Source organism: Eptatretus burgeri, chromosome 5 (genome assembly GCF_056783735.1).
Source record: "Eptatretus burgeri isolate ZD-2024b chromosome 5, Ebu_testis_v1, whole genome shotgun sequence".
NCBI classification, from domain to species: domain Eukaryota; kingdom Metazoa; phylum Chordata; class Myxini; order Myxiniformes; family Myxinidae; genus Eptatretus; species Eptatretus burgeri.
The window spans coordinates 16806377-16832168 of NC_140965.1; the positions used below are offsets into that span (position 1 = coordinate 16806377).

The window sequence follows — 25792 nt, forward strand, 5'->3', positions numbered from 1 at the left end:
GCTCCACGCCATAAAGGTCTACAGACCCTGTCTGGCGCCCTTGTCTTTTGAGGGTGGCCTTTTCTTTTCTTTTGTGTGAATGATGTGGCGCCGAGTCTCCATAATAAAAACTGTATAAGTGGCTGTACATAAATTGCTTATCGTCGGTTGTAGTGCTTTCGCTTTATTGAATCAATACGTGCATGACTGCATACGTGTGCTGTGTATTGAAATAAATGTGCTTGTGTGGATGTTACCCGTTCGTTGTGTCTTTTTCCCCTATTGGAATACCATCTTGCACTGCGGAATAGTAGTTGGGTTTTAAACACCCGGTAAATAGAATCGGATCCGGCGAGGTCGGGCGATAATACCCGTTCGGTTATCACTGAAGAACGGAACGGACCGCTTCAGCGGTTCGTGCCAAGCCGACCTGCGTCGAGGTACGGTCTCCCGGTTGGCTACCCGCGCAGGTACTTAGGTATATCGATATTCGGCGATTGACCCTATTTTGCACGGGTAGAAAATTGGCTAGGCCGTGGTGGGGTTGAAGACTCACCCGTGACAGGGTTCTGGCGTTGTTCTGGAAGGTCACGACTGAATTGTCCGTCCGGTGGGCGAGCGGCTACTATTAATGAAAAGCGGCCGTTCGCACGCCGATGGGCGCGAATTCGTAACAATATATATATATATATATATATATATATATATATATATATATATATATATATATATATATATATATATATATATAATCCTGCAGGAGGGGTAGAATATGAGGGAGAAGAGAGGTGTTTTAAATATGTTGAGAAAGATATTATGGGAACAGATTGAAGGGAAGACAAGAGGGAATTTTTTTGAGGGGACAAAGGGGAGAGCATGAGTTCAGAGATTCCTCCAGAAATGCATATGTAACACATAGATGGCCTCAAATGACTTGAAGCAGAGAACATTTGACATACGTCTGCTGCATGCGTTTTGGTAAATTTTTTTCTTCTTGACAGTACATTTTCAAAAGACTTCATTGCTTTCTCGAGGAATGAAACAATAACCTGTTCTATTTAAACCAATTTTGGGTGATTGGAAAATTTCTCACTGGTATATTGTTAAAAAGGCAAAAGTAAAATCAATACTTGGTATTTGTGAAATAGATAAAGCACGGCACGAACAGATCTCGACAATTACACCGATGGATGCAGATCATCCGGATCTAAAACCCGACATCACTGGAGAAGAGCGATTTAATTGGACTCCATCTAAACTGCATCAATACTAACATAGTACTCCTCACCCACACTTTTTTACTTCACCAATGGAAATACAACATTATAAGGCCCAACTATTTATCCTCTTCTCAAAACAGCCTCCGCTTGTCTGTCTGTCTGTCTGTCTCTCCTGCAGAGGCATTATTTCACGACTCGTGCTGCGCAGTACTACTTCCTGTTTGCCACTGTGTTTCTTCCCCTTGGCCAATGTGTTCTCCACCCCCACCCTGCTCCCATTTAAATTGTACGATTGTTCTGTGATGTGACATACAAATCCAGTTGCCATGATGCGATGCAGAGCCTTAAGAGACTCCAAGTCTGAGTTGCTGAATTGGAACTGCACCATTCGCGAGTTTTTGAACAGTGGGCCGAGGCTCGACTGTGGAGGGAATAATCAAAGGGTAGGAAGAGACGATGGCAAAACACAGCAATGCTGACAGATGATGGCCAATCAGGTGATGCAACAGAAAGCGAGTAATAAAAAAAAAGAGATATTGCCGGTATAGTTTTGTTTCCAAAACTGAGTTCTCACCAATAGCAGTTGAGGGATCAGTTGCATGATTAGCTTTGAAGGCCATTGATCAGTTTTCCTGCAATGTCAACACATGATTATTAATACAATTTCACAATAAATAAACAAACAAAATAACTACATACTTCAGACAAACTTACAGTAACATCTTCCTTCCAGAGCTTCAAGATGGCTGTTAACCTGCTCCTCAAGTCCCCACTCGTGATCTCTTCTACCCTCGTTAACCCTCCGCAAGCTGACCCATGCCTTTCTACGTTACTGTGTTTTCTCCCCTTTCTCTCTCTCCACACCCTTTCCTTTTATTGTTCTTTTTCTGTTTCTTCCCCTGTTTTATCATTTCCTCATCTTTCAAATCCCCTTCTTGCGAGGTTTCAGCTTAAAATCCTGCTTGTTCACTCCCTGTGTTCTACTTTCTCCCCCAATGTCCCCCCCAACCCCTTTCTCCCATTCTTCCCTAAGTTTCGCTCTGCTGTTCGTACATTTCCCACTCTCCACTGTACTCTGTTCTAATTCTTCAATAAGCCTCAACTTTGTAAAGAAAAACAAAACAAAACAAAAAAACAGGTCAGTGTGTGTGTGTGTCTCCTCCATAACTCCAAAACCATGAACCCTCGCAGCCCCAAACATTGCATGGTTAACAATTAAACGATGAAGAGTATTTTTTCTTCACTTTCCTCACTCACATCATCGAATGCCTGATCTTCCGAGCTACGAATCACTGTTTACATCGCTATATACATCGCTTTTATAGGTGCAATAGTTTTCAAATTCGATAAAAATTACCCTCGTGTGGGGGTGACGGTCATCTCTATAATGTTTTTTACTATCATAAATCGATGAACCGTTGCCAGATATCTCCTAAAATGACAGACGAGATAGGTTTTGAAAATGGCGACTTTCACAACTTTCGTGACCTCGTGACCTTGACCTTGAACCCGGACAAAAGTTATATCGTTGTGCAACACTCATCGACCTCTACCCACATACTAAGTTTCATCAAGATCGGAAAGAAAAATTGTTGACGGACGGACGGACGTACGTCCGGACGGACATTTGGTCCGGCTTTATTAGGTCATCTGGGTAGAGATGACCTAAGAATTGGAGTGATTTCATGCATTATATGATGTCATTTTCCACGATGGCCTCTCACAGACAAATTTGAGTATGTACAGTTATCGAAATAAGATTTCAGATTTGAGGATTCAGTCTCATGAACAAAATAAGTGTCGAAATCTGGAGTGAAATCTGAAAATTTAAAGAAATTAGCAATGTTTTTGTTTTTGCAGGTGTGTCCCATTATCAATCAGCTTGATATTGCTTGCCAAGGCAGCCATTGCTTAACTGTTCCATTGCAGTGCTTGGTTAAGTGCTTAAGCCACTTGGTGAGCACTCTACAAGCTGCTTGGTTGTTTGTTTGCAAGCCAGAGCAATACATGGAAAAAGTACAGGTACGATTAATCTTATAAGCACAACCAAAAATACATCCGTACAGAGTTTAGGCCCCAACCACCTGTGTTGGGCCCCACGGTGTCGTGTGGTTCCTCGCCCGCTGAAAAAGTAGTGCAATTTTTTTTTCTTTTTACTCGACATCGCCTCGTTTCACCTTTTTGTGTAATCTGCTTTCAATACACCACCCAATACTTCGACATGGATACAAATTTTAAAAATGACGTCTAACGACCTTTCAACTTTGTTGAAAGGTAAACATTTGCTATTTGCTGTTGTTGTTTTGACGAGTGTGTATGTGTGTGTATGCGTGTGCGTGTGCGTGTGTGTGGTCATCAAGCATAAAATACCACTCTTTGGTAACCATCACCCCTCCCTTCAAATTTCTTTCCTTCTCCACCCCCCTCACCCTCGCTGTTGCTCCCCCTCTCTGCTGCCTCCGAATAAAGTGCAGCACTCTCTTCCCACACCTCTCTCTTTCTCTCTCTCCCCCGGAGTGTATAACGGCGCATGGTGAGGCGTCACCCTCCCCCTCCTCACCTCCATTCCTCTCTCCATCCTCCTTCCTCTCTCGCCCCCCCCTCATCCCTAGCCCTCTCCCTCCCCTTCCCCACTGCCTTACAATATTCCCATCAGCGAAGCAAAGGGTGGTATATACTTATATACTAGCCTATGATAATGAGTGTGTGTGTCAGTCAGTGTGTCACCTCCATAACTCCAAAACCATGAAATCCAGCAGCCCGAAACTTTGCCTGCATTCTAAGGGAACGCCAAGGGAGTGCATGAATGAAAACTGGGTGTTTGGATAAATTTAAACACCCCTTTTGAAGATAATTAATGGCATACTTTCATGAAAGGCTTATCCTTGTCAGTCCAATTTCACCTCACACTCTCGTAGGTGTCTTTGCCGCCATTTTGCTTCGGCCTACTCAAAAAGCCTTTCCTTCAAAACACAATCTACTCTCATGGACTAATTAACGTATGTAATCAAAATATGTTATGATTTGAGGATCCGGTCTAGTGGACTAAATAAATGTTGAAACCTGGAGTGAAATATGAAGATTTTCAGAAATTACGAATTCTTAAAACCACGCGTTGCAAGTGTATTTATTTGAGGAAAGCTATGCTCCCACCTTCTCCATATTCAGCGAAGTGACGGGTGGGATTTGCTAGCGCGTTTGTGACTTTACTCCTCTGGGCTCCCATGGTTAATCGTGACAAAAACTTTATAGGTTCACGTTAAACAGACATTTTCTCACAATTCATATCTCCATCCGAGGAAGATCTGTAAAAGCCCAATTGCTTTTTCGGATTTCAGCCCGGATACTTATATAATTGTTGAGATGGTGAACTCCGATCATCAAATGTGGTACCAGATGTAAAAAAAAACAAAACTGTTACAATGATGGGTAAGACATGCCAGGAAGGAATCATGTGACCTCTTAACCACCAATTATTCAAAAACTGAAAATAGTGCAAGCGTAACCGAGACATCTCTTTAAAGGTAATTTCACTGCTCAACTAACGACATAACTCTAAAGGAGTGAAGGAAGAGTTTATAGGAAAAAAAAAGTCACCACATTCGCTAACTTATCACTATATCCACCCTCCAAATTTTAACACAAGCGAGTTTGATCCGTATACCGATATAGTTCTTTACAGTGTGTTTTGATTGTCTGACAACAAAACAGACTCTGAATATCTTTTTTCACATGTACTGGCCCTTGATGGTAAGACGTTCAAGATTGTCTACCCAAAAGCATTACAATAATATGTTCAATTTTGTTGATATTTCTGTTCAATATTTTGCAGATTCACGAATAAAATGTTTTTCTCTAAATATGTGCTTAATTGTGGTCGTCCAATAAATTTCCGTTAGATTCCAGGCAATGCCGGGTACCCTTGTTATGTGGGAGGAGGAAGGGAAAGGGTGGAGGTGGGAGGGGAATGGATGGGTGGCAGTGTGAATCCAGAGAGAGGGGAATGGATAGGGTGGCAGTGGGAGTCCAGAGGGAGGGAATGAGTGGAGTGGAAGTGGGAGTCTGGAGAGAGGGGAATGAGTTGGAAAGAGACAGGAGAATGGGTGTGAGGTGGAACCCAGCAATGCTGGGTACCTTTGTGGGGAAAAGGAAGGGAAGGGGGGATGGGGGAGGTGGGAGGGGAAGGGGTGTGGGGAGGGGAAGGGGTGTGGGTAGGGGAAGGGGTGGGGTGTGAGAAGGAAGGCAGTGGGCTTGACACTCTCTCTCCCCCAAGCCCCTCTCCGACCCCCCCCTTTCTTTCCTGCCTCTCTCTTCTCCCTCCCCCCCCCACCAACCCCTATATTCTAGTATTCCCATCAGCGAAGTGACAGGTGGTATTTGTTAGTTATACCAATAAGTGTGTGTGTGTGTGTGTGTGTGTGTGTGTGTGTGTGTGTGTGTGTGTGTGTGTGTGTGTGTGTGTGTGTGTGTGTGTGTGTTTCTCCTCCATAACTGCAAAGTTATGAAACCTTGCAGCCTGAAACGTTGCATGCATACAAAGGGAACCCCCAAAAAGTGCAAGAGTGAAAATAGGGTGTTTGGGGTAACCAAAATACCCCTTTTGAAGATAGTTAAAGGCCTTATTTAATTATATCCTTTATCAGGGGCTCCTCGGCCACCTCACTCTCTGGGCTCTTAAGGCGTATCCTGAGTTACCTAATTTGGGTCCGAAGCTGCCATGTTTTTTGGCCTGCTCAACTATGCCTTGACTTGGAACAGGCTGCAATGGTTTCTTAATTTTTTTTCCCCACTCTCCTCACTCATATTATCGACACTTACGAATCTCTGGATACATTGCAATGCTTAAAAACACCCAGAGACACCAGCATTTGTGGCTTTCAGAGAATCTCGAGGTTATGGCATGTGCAGAAATAAAATAAAGTAAGATGAATAACAAAATTTAATTTCTGGAATTGAATGTAGCAGCAGTTCCGACTGCTAAAAAAGTGGTCATTTGTCCAATTCAGACATATTTGGCATTTTGGGCGTCTCCGAGAGGTGTGTGTTTATGTGTTTAATATGACGGTTCATTAATTGCTAAACGCGTGCCAAGTGAGCCGTTCCTCGTCAACCATTAAATTGGAGTGCTCGCTTAAGCCGCTTAACGACCACTCCACAGTCGATAGCGGTACAGTTCATGTCCAGATCGGGATGTAGTCAGCAGTTGCTACAAGGTACGTGGTACATTTGGATTTTAAAGGGACTCTGCACGAGTGTGTGTGCATGCCTGCATGCTTGGTGGTGGCAAAGTTACATCCCGTATCTTATGATAATGATGGGCTTTCGAAAGGTTATGTAGTTTCTCTTTGTGATTTTCAAAGCAAAATATATTTGATAACACCCGATTTCTGAGCTGTTTGTCATATCATATTAACGTGTTTTCTTAATTACCAAGCCAAATGTTTTTTCTACCACAGTCACATGACGCTTGTGAGCTGTTTATAAATTAATGTTTACGCACGTCTCCTTGAAAAGTATAGAATGCAACGTCATTTTAATTTGTTGACTGAAATTCCCCCAAAACAACGGTGAAAGCTACTCAAGGTTTCTGTGTTGTATACAGTACGTACTGCAATCGGTAATCACACCGACTCCAATCAGCCGATTCCCGAAAAAGTGTGTGTGTGTATGTGTGTATGTGTGTATGTGTGTATGTGTGTATGTGTGTGTGTGTGTGTGTGTGTGTGTGTGTGTGTGTGTGTGTGTGTGTGTGTGTGTGTGTGTGTGTGTGTGTGTGTGTGTGTGTGTGTGTGTTCATCAAAGCATACCATTTTCTCTGTGCAAATTCCTCACCCCCCATCTCTCTGTCTGTCTCAGTCTTCGGACGGAGTCCGCCCGTCTCCGGAACTGTCTGGGGGGCACGTGTTTGTCTCTGGATCTGTCCGGGCGGTGTTTGTCTCTGGATCTGTCCGGGCGGTGTTTGTCGCCGCGTGGTTTCTATATTTTGACCGGTAGAAAATGGATTTCAGACATTATTGTGTTTCCATCTTCATTGTCATTCTTTGCAGAATCATTTTGATGAGACGGTATGGATCGTCATTAATGCTCCACCACACGGCTGCCTTCCCTCCCTTCCCTCACCCCTCCTAATCCTCCTTCCCTGCTCCACCACCCCTCCTCACTCTCTGTACTCCCCTCAGCGAAGCGACGGGTGGTATTTGCGAATTTATAGCATAAAGGAAGAAAAATTACAGCCACAGCCACACAAGATGTACTCCACATCATTCAGAATTTACATCTTATGTTAAAAACTTGGAGTGTATTTGGTCTAAATTTGTTATACACCCCAATGCTCACCCCCATCCCCCCCCCACCCACCCCCAGTCATCACAATCACCCATCCACCCACCCACGTCTGTGTAAAATGCCACCTGTCTGTGTTGCATAAACACGTACAGAGTTTCCCCGTGGTTGACAAACACGTGGCAGGCGAGAGACCGGGTCAGCTTGGCGTTCACATCCATCGACAAGGGTTTGGGTTTCTACAAGACAAGGAACCGAGACAGAGCAAGCGTAAAACATTACAAGGCTGCACGACATGCTCACTTCAGTTTCCTCTGTTGAAGGATTTATTGCACGAAGGAAACATTTTGTATTGTTAAGCAACCTTGTTCATGCAGCCAACCACATGTTATGCATGGTGCCTATAGAAAGTCTACACACCCTTTCAAAATTTTCACCTTTTCTTGGAAATGGAAATTTTCTTGGAAAAACAGCCTGGAAATAAATTACATTAAAACAGACTTTTTAAACCTTTATTTACACATTGTCACCTACAACTTCCAAGTGAAAAACAAATTCTACAACTTTCAAAACTAAAATATCTTGGTTGGATAAGTGTTCACCCCACTTATAATAGCAATTATAGATTAGCTCAGGTGTAACCAATCACAAGAAAAATCCGAGAGGAACATCTGCTGTCCTCTGCAAGAAAGTTGAAATTGGGACGGAAGTTCACCTTTCAGCACGATGACGACCCGAAGCACACAGCCAAAGCTACACCGGAGTGGCCAAGGAACAAAAAGATAAATGTCCTTGAGTGTCCCAGTCAGAACCCGGACCTCAATCCAATTGAAAATCTGTGGTATGACTTGAAGATTGCTGTTCATCAACGCTCCTCACACAACTTGACTGAGCTTGAAGTTTTGCACACAAGAATGGGCAAATATTGCCTAATCAAGGTGTGCACAGTTGGTGGAGACCTATCCCAACAAACTCACAGCTGCACTTGCTATAAAAGGTGCTTCCACCAAGTGTTAACTCGGGGAGGGGTGGACACTTATCCAACCAAGGTATTCTAGTTTTGTATATTTAATTATTCCTCTGAAATTTGAAGAATTTGTTTTTCACTTGGAAGTTATGGGTTATGATGTGAAAACAAAGGTGGAAAAATTCTGATTTAATGCAATTTGATTCCAGACTATAAGGCAACAAAAGGTGAAAATTTTGAAACGGATTGCAAACTTTCTATAGGCACTGTATATGCAACCAGCATTCTTGCCATTTTGACTTGATTTGATTTGTGGAGAACTTTCAGATGCGGGTTTGGAGACAGGTCAGGTCAGGCTAGGTATGGGGGCATGCGCCAGAGTAGCGCGTCGCTGCGTCCACTTTCCGGTGGTACTCTAGGGGCCTCCGTCTGGCCATCCCCAGGCAGATGCCTGCCCCATCCCCATCTCCTTGAGATGCCGATCAGCCTGCTGCAACCACGAGGTACATGGTCGGCCCATTGGCCTCCTCTACTCAGGAGACTCCCTCGCTGAGAGAATCTGGTGAACAGGATCAGAATCAGGAAAACAAGCCACATGTCCACACAGCCGCAGTTGACGCTCACAGACTATGCAGGTAACAAATCTCATTTGAGACTCTCTCAGAAACCGCTCGTTGGACACAAAGTCCGACCAGCGATAGCCAAGGATTCTCCAAAGAGACCTGGTACCAAAGGAATTAAGTCTCCGTCTCAGATCCTTGGTCAGAGTCCAAGTCTCGCATCCATAGAGCAAGACTGGAAGCACCAAGGACCTGAAGACTCGGACGTTCGTCCTCCGCACAGGTACCGGCAGCGCCACACCCCATTATCCAGTGAATCCATGACTCCTCAGGCCCGACCCAGACGTCTATTGACCTCTGACTAACAGCCAGCAGAGACATGAATATCACTGCCAAGGTAAGTGAATCTCTCCACGACCTCAACATGCTCACCAAAAACAGGCACAGACAGGACGGCAGCATTCAAGATATTATTGAAAGCCTGGATCTTAGTTTTGACCCAGGAAACCTGTAATCCCAGCAGCTCAGACTCCTCATTCAGCACCTCAAGGGCCCCCGAAAGGATATCTGAAGTCTCCGCAAAGATGATTGCATCATCGACGAAATCAAGGTCAGAGATCTTGACATTCCCAGAGATGCACCGCAGCTTGATCTCTCAAGCAACCGCCCAAGAATCCAGTCCATACAAGTGCTGAAAAGTGTGGGGGCCAGTACACACCCCTGACGAACTCGAGTAACAACTGGAAATAAGTCAGAGATAGTACCACCACATCTCACAGCACTTTCAGTACCAGAGTAGAGTTCACACAGCAGATTGATCAGTTTTGGTGGCACCCACGAAGACCAAGAATCCTCCAGACGGCCTCTCGATTCACTGAATCGAACGCTTTACAGAGATCAACATAGGCTGCAAGCAGCCCCTGCCGAAACTCTCGTCTGCATTCGGTGAGGACCCGAAGTGCAAGGATACGGTCAATCGTTGACCTCTTTGGTGGAAAGCCTGACTGATCTGGACGCTGGTGCTCAAGCAGATGGTGGTGAACCTGATCAAAAATTATCTGAGCAAAGACCTTGCCCAGCACTGAGAGCAGCCTCACCCCTCGGTAGTTGTTGCAGTCTTGGCGATCACCCTTCCCTTTCCAGAGAGGGACAACAAGGCCCTTCTTCCAGTCAGTTGGGATGATGCCTGTGTTCCAGACAGAGCACAGAACTGCATGCAACAACACGAGTGCAGCATTTCCGCCAGCCTTGAGAAGTTCAGCATGGATGCCACAGATCCCTTGAGATTTACCCCATTTCAACTGGTTCACCGCAGCCTGTGTTTCCAGAAGCGAAGGTGGACCACAGTTGATTGGAGGGTCAGCAACAGGGATCGTAACACCCCTGACGTCCAACTCGACAGCTGGTGGATCAGCCTGGTACAACCGCTCAAAGTAACCGGCCCAGCGGGCCTTCACTTCGGACTCCTCTTTCACCAGCCCACCACCCTCTGCTCTAAATGCAGTACATCGAGGGATGGGCTTGGAGGAATGCAATGCGGAAATACGCCTGTAAGCAGGACGAGAATCACTTGACCACAGGTGATGCTCCACCCCTCACAGATTCCTCGCACATAGGCCTCCTTGTCCACCTTTAGTGCACGTACAGTTTTACGCCTTGGCTCCTTGAATAGCTCAGCTCTGCCATTCAGTCTGGCCCTGCGACTCTGGTTAATGGTATCCAGTGTCCCTTGAGAGACAAAATTCTTCTTTGCCCAACAGTGAGTTCCAAGACATCCACCGGCAACATCAAGGACGGTGGTCTTGAAGGCATTCCACAACTCTTCAGGACCTCCCAAAGCACCCAGACCCGCCAAATCTCTACTCAGCCTGTTCGCAAACTCCTCAGCTACCCTCTCATCCTTGAGCTTGCCAACATCCAGCCTAGGCTGGGATGGTACCATTCTCCTGAATTTAAGGTGCAACTTCAGAGTTGCTACAACAAGCCGGTGGTCAGTATTGAGGAACTGAGCACTCCGGTAGATCCTGCAGTTGTGGATCATCTTCCAAACGAACATCAACAAGGACATGGTCAATCTCCTTTGTCACACCGCCAGCGTTGGAATACCAAGTCCAGCGATGAGCGTGTGGGCGCTGAAACCATGAACCGGCCACCCTAAGTCCATGACTTCTTGCAAAGTCAAGGAATTTAGTGCTATTCTGGTTCATAGTTCCTGACCCATGGGGACCAACACACGTTTCATAACCATCCCTATCAGTTCCAGTCGATGCATTGAAATCCCCCAAGACTAGAAGTGTATCTCGTCTGGGGCACTGATCAATCACAGACTCGAGCGTGGCGTAGAATGCATCCTTCACAGTGAGATCACTCGCCTCAGTTCGCAGCATATCCAGAGACCAGGGAAATGACACCGAAGGAGTGACGAATCCTTGGTCTCATAATACGCTCGTTGACCGGTGTTACCTCAATTATCATTGGAGTCAGCTTATTGGACACAGCTACAACAACTCCTTGGGAATGGTAACCATCACAGCAACCAGACCAATTGTAGGTGTAACCACCCAGCATGATTTCGCCGCAATCCGGTCTCCGAACCTCAGAGCGTGCTGCAATACCGATGTCAAAACGCTTGAGCTCAGATGATAACAGAGACAGGTCAACATCCTCTCTTAGGGATAAGACATTCCAGGCACCCACCCGAAGGGACCGCCTCAGGTTAACCCAAGGAGACCGCCGTCTGGTGGACGACATCTCAGCACCACTCCGACACACTCTCCCGCAATCTGACCCGGGAATGTTACCCCGTGGTTTCCCTCCCATCATCAAAAGATTGGGGGTCCCGAAGGCTTTGTCCCAAACACGTCATCCGGTGAGCTGCCCTGCGAAGGGAAGCTGCATAGGAGGTACTCCCACGGAGTGGGTTTTCAGATTTCTTTGAGTTTTTGTGTTTTGCGGAATGAAGGGTTTTACGGTGGCAGGAGTCCAAATCCTGCAACCAACCTCCTAATATGAAGTAACCCAACTGCAGGAGGACGTCCGCAGACACAGTTGGGCACTAGATACGGATGGCTGTTGGCTCACAAGGAGCTCCTCCACCCCTTTGGAGACACATTGAAAAAATAGTGGTTGGACAAGAAACGGAATTAGATAGTGAAATGAATTGTATTGGGCATGTGATGAGTGGAGCTGGGATGTTGAAAGACGTGACAATGTTGGAGGAAAGGAAAGAGACAAGAAGGGAGGAAAAGCATGATTCTAGATTCTAGAACATCAAAGGAAGTGGAGATTATATGGAGAACTTAATGGTAAAGCATATGAAAGATGACTTCGAGAAGTGAAAATCGAGTGCACCGAATCGTAACATCGAGTTACATATCTCACCTCCTGCCACTCGAGAGACCCTGACCACACTGGGACCTTATTGGGACCTGCAGGTGATTGCCCGGGCTGCACCACCCCAGGTGACTGCAAGGTAATAGCAGTACAGCAAGCACCGGTACATTTGTGATCAGATCACAACAAAAACAATAAAAATTAAAAATAATCCATGTGTGTATATATATATATATATATATATATATATATATATATATATATATATATATATATATATATATATATATATATATATATATATATATATATATATATATATGTTTTTTTTTAATCACCATAAACACTTTCCGCACCACCACCTTAAGATCATCACAACTGTGCAAGGGCATAACACGTCCCCATCTTCCTCTTTCTATCCCTCATCTTATCTTGCCCCTCACTCATCTTCCTTTTCCTATCGGATGCATGATTGGCACCAATGTTAATATAAAGTTACTAAGTGACTGAATAAGGATCTGAGGGTGCGGGTGTCGATTAGGGAATAAGGGGAATGGATACGTGGCTATATATATATATATATATATATATATATATATATATATATATATATATATATATATATATATATATATATATATATATATATATTTGCCTGTTAATTTCCCTGTGCATATTGTTACATGGAAGGGGCAGGGGGATTCATAGCTAGACTGTAGTAAGTGTAACATGGTCTGTGTGTTTCGAGTAGGTTAGATTGCCATGCCATGTAACAGAGACCTGTCAGAGCAAGTCGTTTTGTTACATGTGATACCGAAGAGGCAGTGTATGTATTTAATAGACAGAAGGGTGAAAAGTAAGGAGGGATGACTTTTTGACAAACTACAAAGCCTTGATCCACAGATTGATGGAGTACTGCTCTCCCCTTTGAGCTGGCACCCCTGCCTCACACCTTGGCGCCCTTCTTGATGTCATGGAAAGCAAAGCCATCAAAATCATTGGGATCTCCCATGAGCAAGCTGAGTGTCTTGGCCTGTTACTTTCACATCGCAGACACGTTCATGGCCTCTTTGCATTCCACCACCAACGATTCAATTTTCGTCTTGCACCCATTGCCTTCCCTTATATTAAGTGTGTCCCTCCCAGGTTTATGCAGAGTGCACATGGTCTACCAATAACCCTCTTCTTGTTAAAATCCCACAATATAGAATCACTGCTCACCTGCACTCATTTGTTCCCCTTTTCTCTCACCAGTGTTAACAATTTTGTGACTCAGTCCCATTCTTCCTCCAGGAATTCAAGAGACAGCTGTTCACCACAAGCCAATCCATACTCATTATGGATGGGGTAGTGGTGAACAGCAGTCTGGAGGAGAGGGGGGTGGTGGGAGCGTGCGAGGGGGAGGGTAGGAGAGTGCGAGCGAGCAGGGGAGGGGAAGGGTTGGACAGTGCGAGGGGGGAGAGTCGGAGAGTGCGAGTGGTGGAGGGTTGGAGAGTGCGGGGGGGGGTAGGAGAGTGCGAGTGGAGAGGGGGCAGAGATTGCCAGGGGATAGGAGAGCGCGAGTGGCAGAGGGTAGGAGAGCGCAAGCGGCGGAGGGAAGGAGAGCGTGAGCGGCGGAGGGTAGGAGAGGGCGAGCGGCAGAGGGCAGGAGAGCACGAGCAGTGGAGGGTCGGAGAGTGCGGGGTGGGGTGGGGGTAGGAGAGTGCGAGCGGCGGAGGGGAGGAGAGTGCGGGGGGGTAGGATAGTGCGAGGGGGGGTAGGAAAGCATGAGTGGCGGAGGGTAGGAAAGCACGAGCGGCGGACGGTAGGAGAGTACGAAACGGTAGGATTGGGCAGAGTTTGGGGGAGGGCAGAGTTTGGGGTAGGGCAGCGGTTGGGGTAGGGCAGCGGTTGGGGGAGGGCAGCGGTTGGGGGAGGGCAGCGGTTGGGGGAGGGCAGCGGTTGGAAGTGCTCATTAGAGGCAAAATTATTTTCTTTCAACCAATCAGCAATCATCTAGCAAAGCCGCGATGTACGTTTCATGTATGTCACAAAATCGATCTTTGGAAAAGATATTTGGCATAATTTATCTCCAAGAAACAGAATGCCTCCCCCCAAAAAATAAAAATTAAACACCAGATTTATGTGAATCTCAGAAATCCCTCAAACCTACAGAGCAGGTGGAAATCCACAGAAACTTATTACTCCAACAAGAAGAAAGAAGAAGCATCTTATATTTTGATAGACCTGGGAAATGGAGACCAAGCCAGGCTGCATCCCAGCACCCAGAGGCATTTTTCCAGAAATGGCTACACTATTAGCTTGGGAAGCTGGGACCGAGTGACCAGTGGAGGGTGAGAAGGTCGGCCCCAGGACGCCCATTGCAGCGGCAGGAATGGATGCAGGTGGTGGTGTAGATTGCGAACCAGCAGACATCGCTAAAAGGTACGCGTGGATAATCAATCAGGTGAGCACAATGAAGCATTGCCGCGACAATCCATATCAGTGCAATTAAAGTTGGAAAAGTGATTGTGCCAGTACAAGATGCAGTCAACAGGAAGAGGGTATTATGATCAAGTGCAAGTAAAACAAATATCAAAACAAGTAAAAGTAGAGGACCACTCGATCGAGTGTCTTTGCATCGCGTTTCAATAGCACGTGCAAAATAAAATCCATTTGTCAAGGGGTTACAACTGTTTGTTTTTTTTGCGCAGTGCAAAGGAGTCTGACTGACTTTGGTTGGTTGGGAGGTTCCTTGTCTTTTGAAGAGCTGCAATCTTCATTGCTTCTTCAGCAGCAGTGATAGCACCACTTAGACTGGCTGCCTAAACAAACAGTTATGTGGCCAAAGCAGTAATGTGCACATACAAGATAAAAATGGAAAGCTAATTACAGAAGTTTTACCCTTTGTCTATAGATATAATCCACCATTCACCCAGACAGGATTATAGCCCTGTGGCCCCTGTAGACATCACCAATAGATGAACAAACCTGTGAAGGAGTAGGGTAGGTGGAGCTGCCAGGTTGGGTGGGTAGCATCAAACTTGTCTGTGCAGGGGGCAATGCCTTCGTGGTGGATGCTTGAGGCTGCAGCTGGGTTTGTTGCAACTGAGGACCAGAACCTGACAAAGAAAGCAAATACTGCATATAAATGAATAAATAAATAGCATAACATAACACTAATAGGGGACGTATTGTGCACTTAGTGGGGTTCGTACACAAAGACCGAACTCAAATTCCAGCACTGTTTCTAACTTCGCATCTGCTTTGTATTCAGACTTCTTCCTCTGTATGCTAAATATGCTAAAAACAGCTAATAATAAAAAATTTAATAATAATAATAATAATAACTGATGATTTTAAGTGATGTTGACCTTTTGACCTCAAGAGCAATATGCTTCAGCGACCCAATATGCAAACCCTGCTCAACTTTCAAGTCAAATGGATGAAAATTGATGGTTTTATGCAACCTTGATCTTTCACCTTTCAATCTTAAAAAACAAACAAAACAAAAAAAAAAACAATCAGCTTCTAGATTTTCATTGGTGAATCGATTCAGTGACCCAGCAGGCAAATTCTTAAAATTTCAGGTCAATTGGATGAAAATTGACGATTTTATGTGATGCTGACCTTTGACCTTTTGACCAAATTAATGATTAATGTTCTCTCAAAATAAAGCTTTATTGAAAATGTCATGGCAAAAGCTCAAATGGTGAAAAAAAAGTTACAGCCTGGACAGAGACATGGAGACACACACACAAGTGATTGCAAAACCACATCTCCCGCTGCACGGGATATCTCGTATCTCAAATAGTTGTGGACGAATTCGGACAAAATTTGGTGGACAGGTTGGGTGTGTGACAAGGACGAATTGATGAGATTTTGGTGAAGATCTGGATCCGATAATTTTTTTCATTTAAGTGATTCTTCAACATTGAGAGATGGCGCCAAAAATGATATATAGCACAATATTTCAAAATGTTGTGGACGAGTTATTACAAAACTTGGTGGATAAGTTGGGAAGGTGACAAGAAAAAGCCAATTCGATTTTGTTTCGGGTTTGGACACATCCAGCCTATCAGTGTGATACAAAACGTAAACTGTTCAGCCTGGCGGCGATATGCGCTCTCCCGATTGCGGTTCTCGTTTTGATTGTTATTGTGGATCCAAAATCGAAGTTCAATGAAGAGCGAGGTGACATTGGTCAAAAAGGCAACATACTGAGAGTGGGGCAGTGGCAACCCAGTTGGACACAAGCAAAGGAATTAATTAACAGGAAAATGAAGAGAGAGAGAAAAAAGGGTTGGGGACACAGATAGCTGCATGTAAGAGGGTTGGATTAAGTCGGGTTAGTGGGGATAGAAAACATCGTAAGTAGCGATAGGGGGGTGGCTTAATATGGTGGTGCATCACTTGCTTGAAGTATTAGAAGGAAGAATAGAATTGAACAGCCTCAGGGATGAGGTTTAACATTCAGGATAAAAGAGGACTAATAAGAGTGTCAGTATACAGTCATCTGGATTCTGGGGGGGAGAGGGTGGGGGAGGGGAGGGTTAAACAGGAGCAAGTTACTGGAAGAATGCATACATCCTGGAGGAGCTCAGAGAGGAGAGGGAGCTCGAGTGGAGCAGAGGTGGCGATAAGAATAAAAGAAAAAAAGAAAAAAAAAAAACGGCACAGACATGCCTGCAATGCGACAGCAACAGATCTTGTGCTTCACCCTCGTTGCAGGAGATTCAAAATATGATGAGAGCTTTAGATTCCACATATTCCAAGGACTAAGTTCAAAATACAAAGTGAGGGTACCAGTCCATAGAAGATTGAGCTGCAGATGCGAGCGTTTTGATTGTGTGCCAGAAATCCCTCTCAATTTAATTAATTTTCTGCCATTACCAGTGGAGCGCGTCAAACTCATATGGTCAGTTTGATAACCAAGCCGTCAATGAAGGCATTCGTCAATATGAAAAAAAGAAACCTTAACGACTGGTTCTAATTTCTAGTTTTCATGCCATTTCCAGGTCCTTTCTGCTTTTATAAACCCATTTCCAGGCTTTTTCCCCCGAAAGTGGCAAAACAACAATGCTTTTGATGGCCTTGTATTATAATTAAATAAATTACACACTTAACAAGGATTTCCAGGTTCCGTACAAATCCAGACAGACCCATGTTTGAACAAAGCCCAAATGAACACCTCGACTTTGTGAGCTCAAACAACAGTGACATTGCCTCGGTAAACGCATCAGTAGCTCTCATAGTCACAACTTACCAGAAATAACAGCCTGTGTCGGTCGAGACCACATATTCCCTGGGCTGCCTAACTGAGGTGGAGCTGGGAAAGGGAGGGAGGTGAAACAATTTGTTGATACACATACAGTATTTGATTAATTCCAACAAAACAAAAAGATGCGAATGCAACACTGCATCACAATTTCTTTTAAATGCTGCTGTTTCTGTACGTTCACTGTCATGACTTGTACAGTTTGTTATTCCCAACTGAGCACTTAACGCCTGATGCTGGAATCCCAGGTTCAAATCCCATATATTGTTTTGATGAACCATTGTTGACCACTGTCCTGGTGATTCAAGCCAACCTCATAGCAGAAACTTCATGAAAAGATGAAATTGTAAAGTGAAAGTGAAATTATTTTATTGATGAGTAATGTATTGATTATTAAAATGTTCTGCAGTGCAATGTTAATTAGTGCAAGTATAACATTATGGGAATATATATATATATATATATATATATATATATATATATATATATATATATATATATGTATATAGTTGTAGATTTCCGCCCGCCGGCGTGCGAACGACCGCGTCTAACCAATAGCGGTCGCTTCGCCCACCGAATGGACAATCCAGTCGCGGCTTTCCGGATCAACGCCGGAAACCAGCCACGGGTGTGTTTTTAACCACACCACAACCTTGTCCACACTCTATCCGCGCGACAGGATCCAATCGACAAATCTTCGATTTACCTAATTATTCGCGCGGGTAGGTTACCGAGAGATTGTACCTCAACGGGACCGCTTGAAAACGAGCTGCTTAAGCAGCTCGCTTCCTTTTGGGATAACCGAGCGGGGTATTATTGCGCAGTCCCGTTGGACTCGATCACTTTATCGGCTATGAAGAAACCAACTATTTATTCCGATCTCAATAAGGCAGTTCAATGAGGGAATGGACGCAACGAACAGGTTTACATTCACACAAAGACATTTATTATAATAAAGCACGTATGCAATTAAATAAGGCAAAACACGTATGCAATTATACAAGCAACAAAAGCACAACAAAAGAACTACGACCGTCCATACGAAATGCAATTCAAACATTTACAGCACACAAAGCACTTAACAATTTCCTACTTATTAGACGGGCCCACGCACGCACACGCACACACACACACACACACACACACACACACACACACACACACACACACACACACACACACACACACACACACACACACACACACACACAAGAAATGGTGGCAGAGGCCTTTAATAACGGGCTCCCGCTCAGAGGACAGGTGAGCTGAAACCCAGAACCTATCTCGAACCTCTCCACCTCGTGTGGTCTTCAAGTTGTTCGGACCCAGGCTCCAGCGAGAGCGAGCTGGATCCAATCGCCATGAGCCGCGATCCTTCCCGAGCTCCTCAACATGTGCTGGTGAGACGAGGCGCCGATCCTTCCCTATGATGCATCGCTTCCCCGAGGAACCACCTCCAAGAAGAGGTCGATGAGTCGCACCAAGCCGGGAAACAAAATGGAGAACAAAGAGCTCCACGAACCAAGAAGAAGAAACCACCACTCTCAGCTCAAGCCAAGCGACCAGCTCAACTCTCTTCCAAGCAAAGCAGTTTGAAGCAAAAAGCTCTCCCAAGCCAAGCAGAAGCCGAAGCTCACTGAACCACCAAAGCAAAAAGCCTCCTCCCCAGCCAGGCCGCAGCCGAAGCTCACTGAGCCAGCCGAAGCAAAAAAGCTTCCGAAGGCCTCAACCCTAACCCAAGTCAAACAGGACCCGAAGGTCTGCTGAGCGACTACTCTATGCCGAAGCAAAAAGCTTACTACTCCAAAACAAAGAAAGGATCCCGTCCTTATCCTTCTCCCGCCCTTCCCCCGCTCCCGGCGTGACTCATGACTCATGCCCTCGTGCTCCATCCCCCGCTCAACCACGGGTGGGAGGGAGTTGTTGATATCATGAGTCACGGGACGGCAGGGCTCTTCTTCCTCTTCGCAGAAGAGGGGGGGGGGGAGGGACGTCTCCATTGTTTCGTTGCTTAACTATTAAATTGATCCGCAGCGCATCTAATCGATTTCTGAACATTTAAACAATGGAAGGTGAGCTACCAAGGGAACAAGCACTTATCGACATAGCTGACTAAAGGAACCTGAATGTTGTGTGCAATCGAATTTCCAAATTCGTATATATATATATATATATATATATATATATATATATATATATATATATATATATATATATATATATATATATATATATATATATATATATATATATATATATATATATATATATATATATATATATATATATATATATATATATATATATATATATATATATATATATATATATATATATATATATATATATATATATATTGAGCCTGGTGTTGGCGCAGTGGGTAGGGCAGTGGCTTGGGATCCAAAAGGTCCTGAGTTCAAGCCCCGTTGGGCCACTGAATTAATACACCAGGGGGTTGACTCAGCCTGTCATCCTTCCGAGGTCGGCGAAATGATTACCAGTGTACTGGGCCGGTGTATACCCCGGTTAAAATAGGTGTACCATATCCCTGTGTCGTAAGAGGCGACCAGGGTTGCGTCAGGAAGGGCATCCGGCGTAAAACATGTGCCAAATCACTATGCGGATCATACGGATGATCCGCTGTGGCGACCCCTAACGGGAGCAGCCGAAAGAAGAAGAAGAAGATATATATATATATATATATATATATATATATATATATATATATATATATATATATATATATATATATATATTGTTATGGTTGTGGAAATTCACAAAACACCATTCAGGTTCCCCAGAGGTCAGTTATTTTGGTAAGTGTGTGTTCCAAGTTAGATTTCCCCACCAATGTATAACGGGAATTATTCGTGTGCTGGGCTGTGCATCTCTGAGTTAGCCGTTATTCTGTTCTATCTTTTATTTCCAATAAAGAACAACTCAACAACCTCGTCAATCTCCACAACACAGCGACCCTCCTCTCCAAACAAAAACACCACTCTCAGAAAGCCACCCGAAAAAGGAAACAGAAATGACGGTTGGGGTGGGTCCCTCAGAACGGCGTAAACACGGATGACGGTTATTACAACAACCAAAGAGCCAAGCCGATGACTCCTGGGATTTTCCCCCGCGCGCCGGGAAGGGAGGGCGAATGCCCTGGACGCGATAAAAAGCCGCGTTTGCTGGCCGAAAAGGCAGTTGAGTTGGTGTGGGGAGCTCTGAGGCGGTGGGAGTTGGGAGTGGAGAGACGCCCCGTTGAGAGCTGGAGAGTTCGGAGTTCGGGCAGTTGGTTCACTGGAAGGTTCGCCGCCACAACCAGGAGGCCCGAGTCGAGACCCATTCACTCCTTCAGTGCGTCGTCGGCTGGACCAGGCCGCGGTGGAGGCCGGACGACCAAGGGAGCCAGTCGGAGCTCGGGGGTCCGGGCACAGACACCGAGGGTCGCCGAACCAGGACCCAGCGAGTCACCACGAGGGTGGCCAGGTAGCCCGCTCGGTCTCTCGGAGCCCCTTCGGTCAACCCGGCTCCGAGCAATTATAAAGGCTCACGAGCCCGGTTCTTTCTTTCTTTCTTGGGTATTGCATGAAAGTCTGTGGCGCCTTGTCCGTAAGTAATAAACTGTTAAGTGCCTGTATATTACATGATATAACTCGGCTGTAGGCTTTTTGCTCGTGTCCTGTCCCATTCCCCCATTCATTGCATATGTGAATTTGAAATAAATGTCCCCATTGTTGAATGTTAACCTGCTCATTGTGTCACTTTCTGCCATTGACTGCCATGATGCGTTCGGAATGTTAGCTGGCTGATTATAAGCCGATAAAACTTACATCTGGTCCGACGCGACTTGGCAATATAAAACCGCTCGGCAATCGCATACAGAACGAGCTGCTTAAGCGGCTCATTTTCGTGCAGGCTCCGTCGAGGTATAAACTCCCAGCATTTCTGTTCGCGCAAATAATTAGGTACATCGACAATTTGGTGATCGACCCTGTAGCACGTGGACAGATGAGTTGGCTGGTTTATGGTGTGTTAAAAACACCCGTAGCTGGGTTTCGGCATTGATCCGGAAGCTGCGACTAGATTGCTCGTTCGGTGGGCACGCGCAGCGGCAATTGGGCTAAGGTAGTCGTCCGTACGCCGGACGGGCGGAAATCTACAACAATATATATATATATATATATATATATATATATATATATATATATATATATATATATATATATGTATAAGTATAATGTTGATATGTAAATACAATAAATAGTGTAAATTAAACAAAAACAAGACTTTTACTTTTTGATTTTATTACAAAACAGTGAGGTGGGTGATGGTAAGCATATTACGCACTTGTACTGTATTCTGCCAGGAATAGAAAACACAAGACTTATCTTGGAATAATGCTGTTAGAGGGGAATGGTGGAGTGGAGCAGGGGGAGGGGGACTGGGGGAAGGGTGAGTGGGGGAAGGGTGAGTGGGGGAAGGGTGAGCGGGGAAAGTGATTCAGCGAAAGGAAAAGCAGCATTAGCTTTACGATGAAGGAACCTGCAGCATTTCTGCAACCCACAACAGAGAAGGGTAACATGATCGTTAAATCAACTTACCTTGAACCAGGATCTTCCCTGCTTGGGGACGAAGGTACGAGATGACATAGTCTTCCATAATAATCTCATCTTGTCAATGTTAAAAACCTAATCTGTTATAAATCCCATTGCCTCGATTTGTTTAATGAGCTGCATGTGAAAATGCACGCTTGAGAATGGGGGTTCGAATCCGAGAGTCGGAAATTGAGCATTTTGCCAATAAAGTTCGAATACGGAGTTGGAAAATGAACGTTTGGGAATTAGGTTTGAAGGAAAATGAAGGTTTACGAATGAGGAAGAGTACAATGAGGAGAGTTTTACCTGCAATCATCGACCCCGTAATGGCGGCTCGTATAGATGCCGCATTTTCTCCTCGAGCCAACCAACCTAACAGCTTGATATTTTCACCCAACTTCATAACCTTTCTCTGCCTTTTAGCACAACTAACTTTGTCCATTGCTTTACATTTGGGCTCATTAAAAATGGTACACGAGAAACACCACAAGGCTCGTAATGGGAGACAATCATTCAGCATGGGACCGGACGTCAATCTTCCCTGCTTGGAGACCAAGGTACGAGATGACATAATCTTCACGAATAATCCCATCTCGGAGTTAAAAACCCATTCCCCAATAAATACCTTCGTCTCAATTTCTTTCATGAACTGCGCATGAGAATGTGATCGAGAACGGGGGTTAGAAGCCGGGTGTTGGAAATCAAGTGTTTGGCAATAAGATTCAAATACAGAGTTGGAAAATGAACATTTGGGAATTCGGTTTGAAAGAAAAATGAGGTTTACGAATGAGAGGGAACAATGGGGAAGGTTCCACCTGCAATCATTGACCCCGTAATGGCGGCTTGTACAGATGCCGCGTTTTTTTTTCTCCTCGAGCAACCAATGTAACAATTCGATATTTTCTCGAAACGTCATAACCTTTCTCTGCCTTTTGGTACAACCAACGTTGTCCATCGCTTCACATTTGGGCTCATAAAAAAATGGTGTGTGAAAAACTCCACAAGGTAATCCTTCACCCACAGGACGCAAACGATGACTCATTTCAGCTCAAAAACCACGATTGGTCAAAATGAAATCCCATGATAACGGAATCAGAACACACAATAGGTTACCCGCGATTGGTAGAAACCGGTGATATTGGCGGGTTTACACATACATACATACATACATCCACTCAAAATTTTCATCTTTTGTTGCATGTGTGTGTGTGCATATATATATATATATATATATATATATATATATATATATATATATATATATATATATATATATATATATATATATATATATATATATATATATATATATACACACATATATTGTTACGGTTGTGGAAATTCACAGATCACCATTCAGGTTCCCCGAAGATCAGTTATGTCGATAAGTGTGTGTCCAGCTGCCGCTTTGACAACAAAGACATACGGAGGGTTGCCGACAAAAAGACCAGAGTCGCCTCAGGGCGACAAAGGTAACCTGCACGGCCTAGCGGAACTCCTTCGGTCATCCCAGCTCCAAGGAACATTAAAAGGCTTACGGGCCCAGTTCTATCTTTCTTTTCTGGGGGTTTTGCATGAAAGTCTGTGGCGCCTTGTCCGTAAGTTGAATTGTTGTAAGTGCATGTACGTAATACATAGATATCGGCTGTAGGTTTTTACTCATGTCTTGTCCCCTATCCCCATTCATTCATTGCATCCATGTAAAAATAAATGCCCCCATTGTTGAAATGTCACCTGCTCGTTGCGACCTTTCCTGCCATTGACTGCCATAATTGCGTTCGGAATAAATAGCTGGCTGATTAATTAATAGCCGATAAAACGTACATCTGGTCCGACGGGGCTTGGCGATATAAAATCGCTCGGCAATCGCAAACGGAACGAGCTGCTTAAAGCGGCTCGTTTTCGTGCAGGCTCCGCTGAGGTGTAAATGCCCGGCATTTCTGTCTGCGCGAATAATTAGGTACATCGACAATTCGGCGATCAACCCTGTAGCGCGTGGACAGAAGAGTTGGCTGATTTATGGTGTGGTTAACAACACCCGTAGCTTGGTTTCGGCGTTGATCCGAAAAGCTGCAACGAGATTGCTCGTTCGATGGGCGCGCACGGCCGCAATTTAGCTAAAGGCGGTCGCCCGCACACCGAACAGGTGAAAATCTACAACACTGTTGTCAGGATGTGGGATTCCGATTAATCCCGTCTCCAAACGAAATTAACGGGAACCGGATCAAGGGTGTATAGAGTGACCCTCTGTTTCCCATTCAATTACAAGCTTTTAAATTATTATTCCCGATACGCAAAATGGCAGCTCAAGGCGAGCGGGGGCAGGTCGGAATATTTTTTAATGTAGAATCCATGGCCCTGGACGGTTCGTTTTATAATAAATCGCACCACGAATTGTCGTCAGTGGGAGCGGCCTGAGCATGAACTTTGCCGGCAAACAAACTCGGAGTCGCAAAATGGCGGCGCGGCCACACCTCAGCGCGGCACGAGGCGTGAGTGGGTTGCTATTAATAGCGCAACGAGCCGGACGGCACGGGGGAAGCACTCCCGTCCACCGGTTCAAACCACGTGGACACGGTGTACGTCAGGGCAAATGAAGCAGGGCAACGACGCGTACATTCATGAGCTTCACGCACGATTGTCGGATGCCTTGGAGCAGTGGAGGTGTGGCGAAAACTATAAAGAGGAATTGCAGATTGAATTAGACAAGGCACAGCGGCGCGCAGACGAGGTTCAGGAGGATTGTGTGCATGGGGAGTCACAATAATTGGCCGATGCACAGGAATGAATTCGGGGCTGGAAGAGGACTTGGAGGAAAGAGGAAATCACAGGAAATGGCTGGAAGAGGAAATCACAGTCGAGGAACTACATAGGGAAACGACAGAAGTAGATTGGTTGCGTGGGTTTTTGTGACAAAAGGCGAGCAAACTGAACGAAAGAATAGAGGAAGAGCAAATTAAGGCGCTGTCACACCTTGACGTTTTAGCCAGCAATGGCAACGTATAAAAATGTATGTAAAACGTTGGCGTACGCTGAAGTTTTGAGGTTTTTGTTTAAAGTTTTGGTCGTATTCATAATGTGTTGGTCGTATGCATAACATATTAGTAACGGGCACAGAACGTTTCGTTGTGTGATAGATATACCAACGAATGCTTAGCCTGTTGTCGGCGTTCACAACCTATGCCCAACGATAGTTTAACTTAGGCATAGCGCGCTGCACGTATCGCCGACGAACTCGTGGCGTAGCCTGTTAAAAGGCTGCCGCACGCCGATTTAAATCATAACTGCCTGAAAATTGGAAGTGTCAACATCGCAGTCACACCTTGACGATTTAGCCAGCGTATGCCGACCTATGAAAAATGTGTGTAAAACGCTGGCACACGTCGAATACGGTATGGGTCAGTTGTGTATATGTTAGGAGCACGCTGAGAAACGAGGAAGTACGCTGTCATATTCCGTGGTACGTCTAGCACGTTGTGAAATTTCAAGCATGCTGAAAATTTTACGACGTACTCGACGTATGGCTCACAAGTTCCGCATACGCTGGCATAAGTTCTCTGCATGCTCCACGATCGTTGACACACGTTACTTGTAAGTTACTC

General features: G+C 45.0%; 1 protein-coding gene across 9 annotated transcripts in view; it reads right to left on the reverse strand.

The window, feature by feature from the left end:
- MED25 (mediator complex subunit 25) overlaps positions 1–25792 on the reverse strand; it is a 94100-nt gene that overhangs the window by 20879 nt on the left and 47429 nt on the right. For all 9 annotated transcript variants that reach the window (XR_015058058.1, XR_015058057.1, XM_085880845.1 and 6 more), the window contains 8 exons: positions 17587–17649; positions 15312–15442; positions 15055–15145; positions 14568–14758; positions 12390–12473; positions 7635–7720; positions 1774–1831; positions 1513–1620 (listed from right to left, as the gene is read on the reverse strand). Coding sequence is in view for 7 of the 9 variants with exons in the window: in XM_085880845.1 (XP_085736971.1) it covers positions 1513–1620; positions 1774–1831; positions 7635–7720; positions 12390–12473; positions 14568–14758; positions 15055–15145; positions 15312–15442; positions 17587–17649 (812 nt within the window). In the remaining 2 variants the exon portion in view is untranslated. The remainder of the gene's footprint in view (positions 1–1512; positions 1621–1773; positions 1832–7634; positions 7721–12389; positions 12474–14567; positions 14759–15054; positions 15146–15311; positions 15443–17586; positions 17650–25792) is intronic.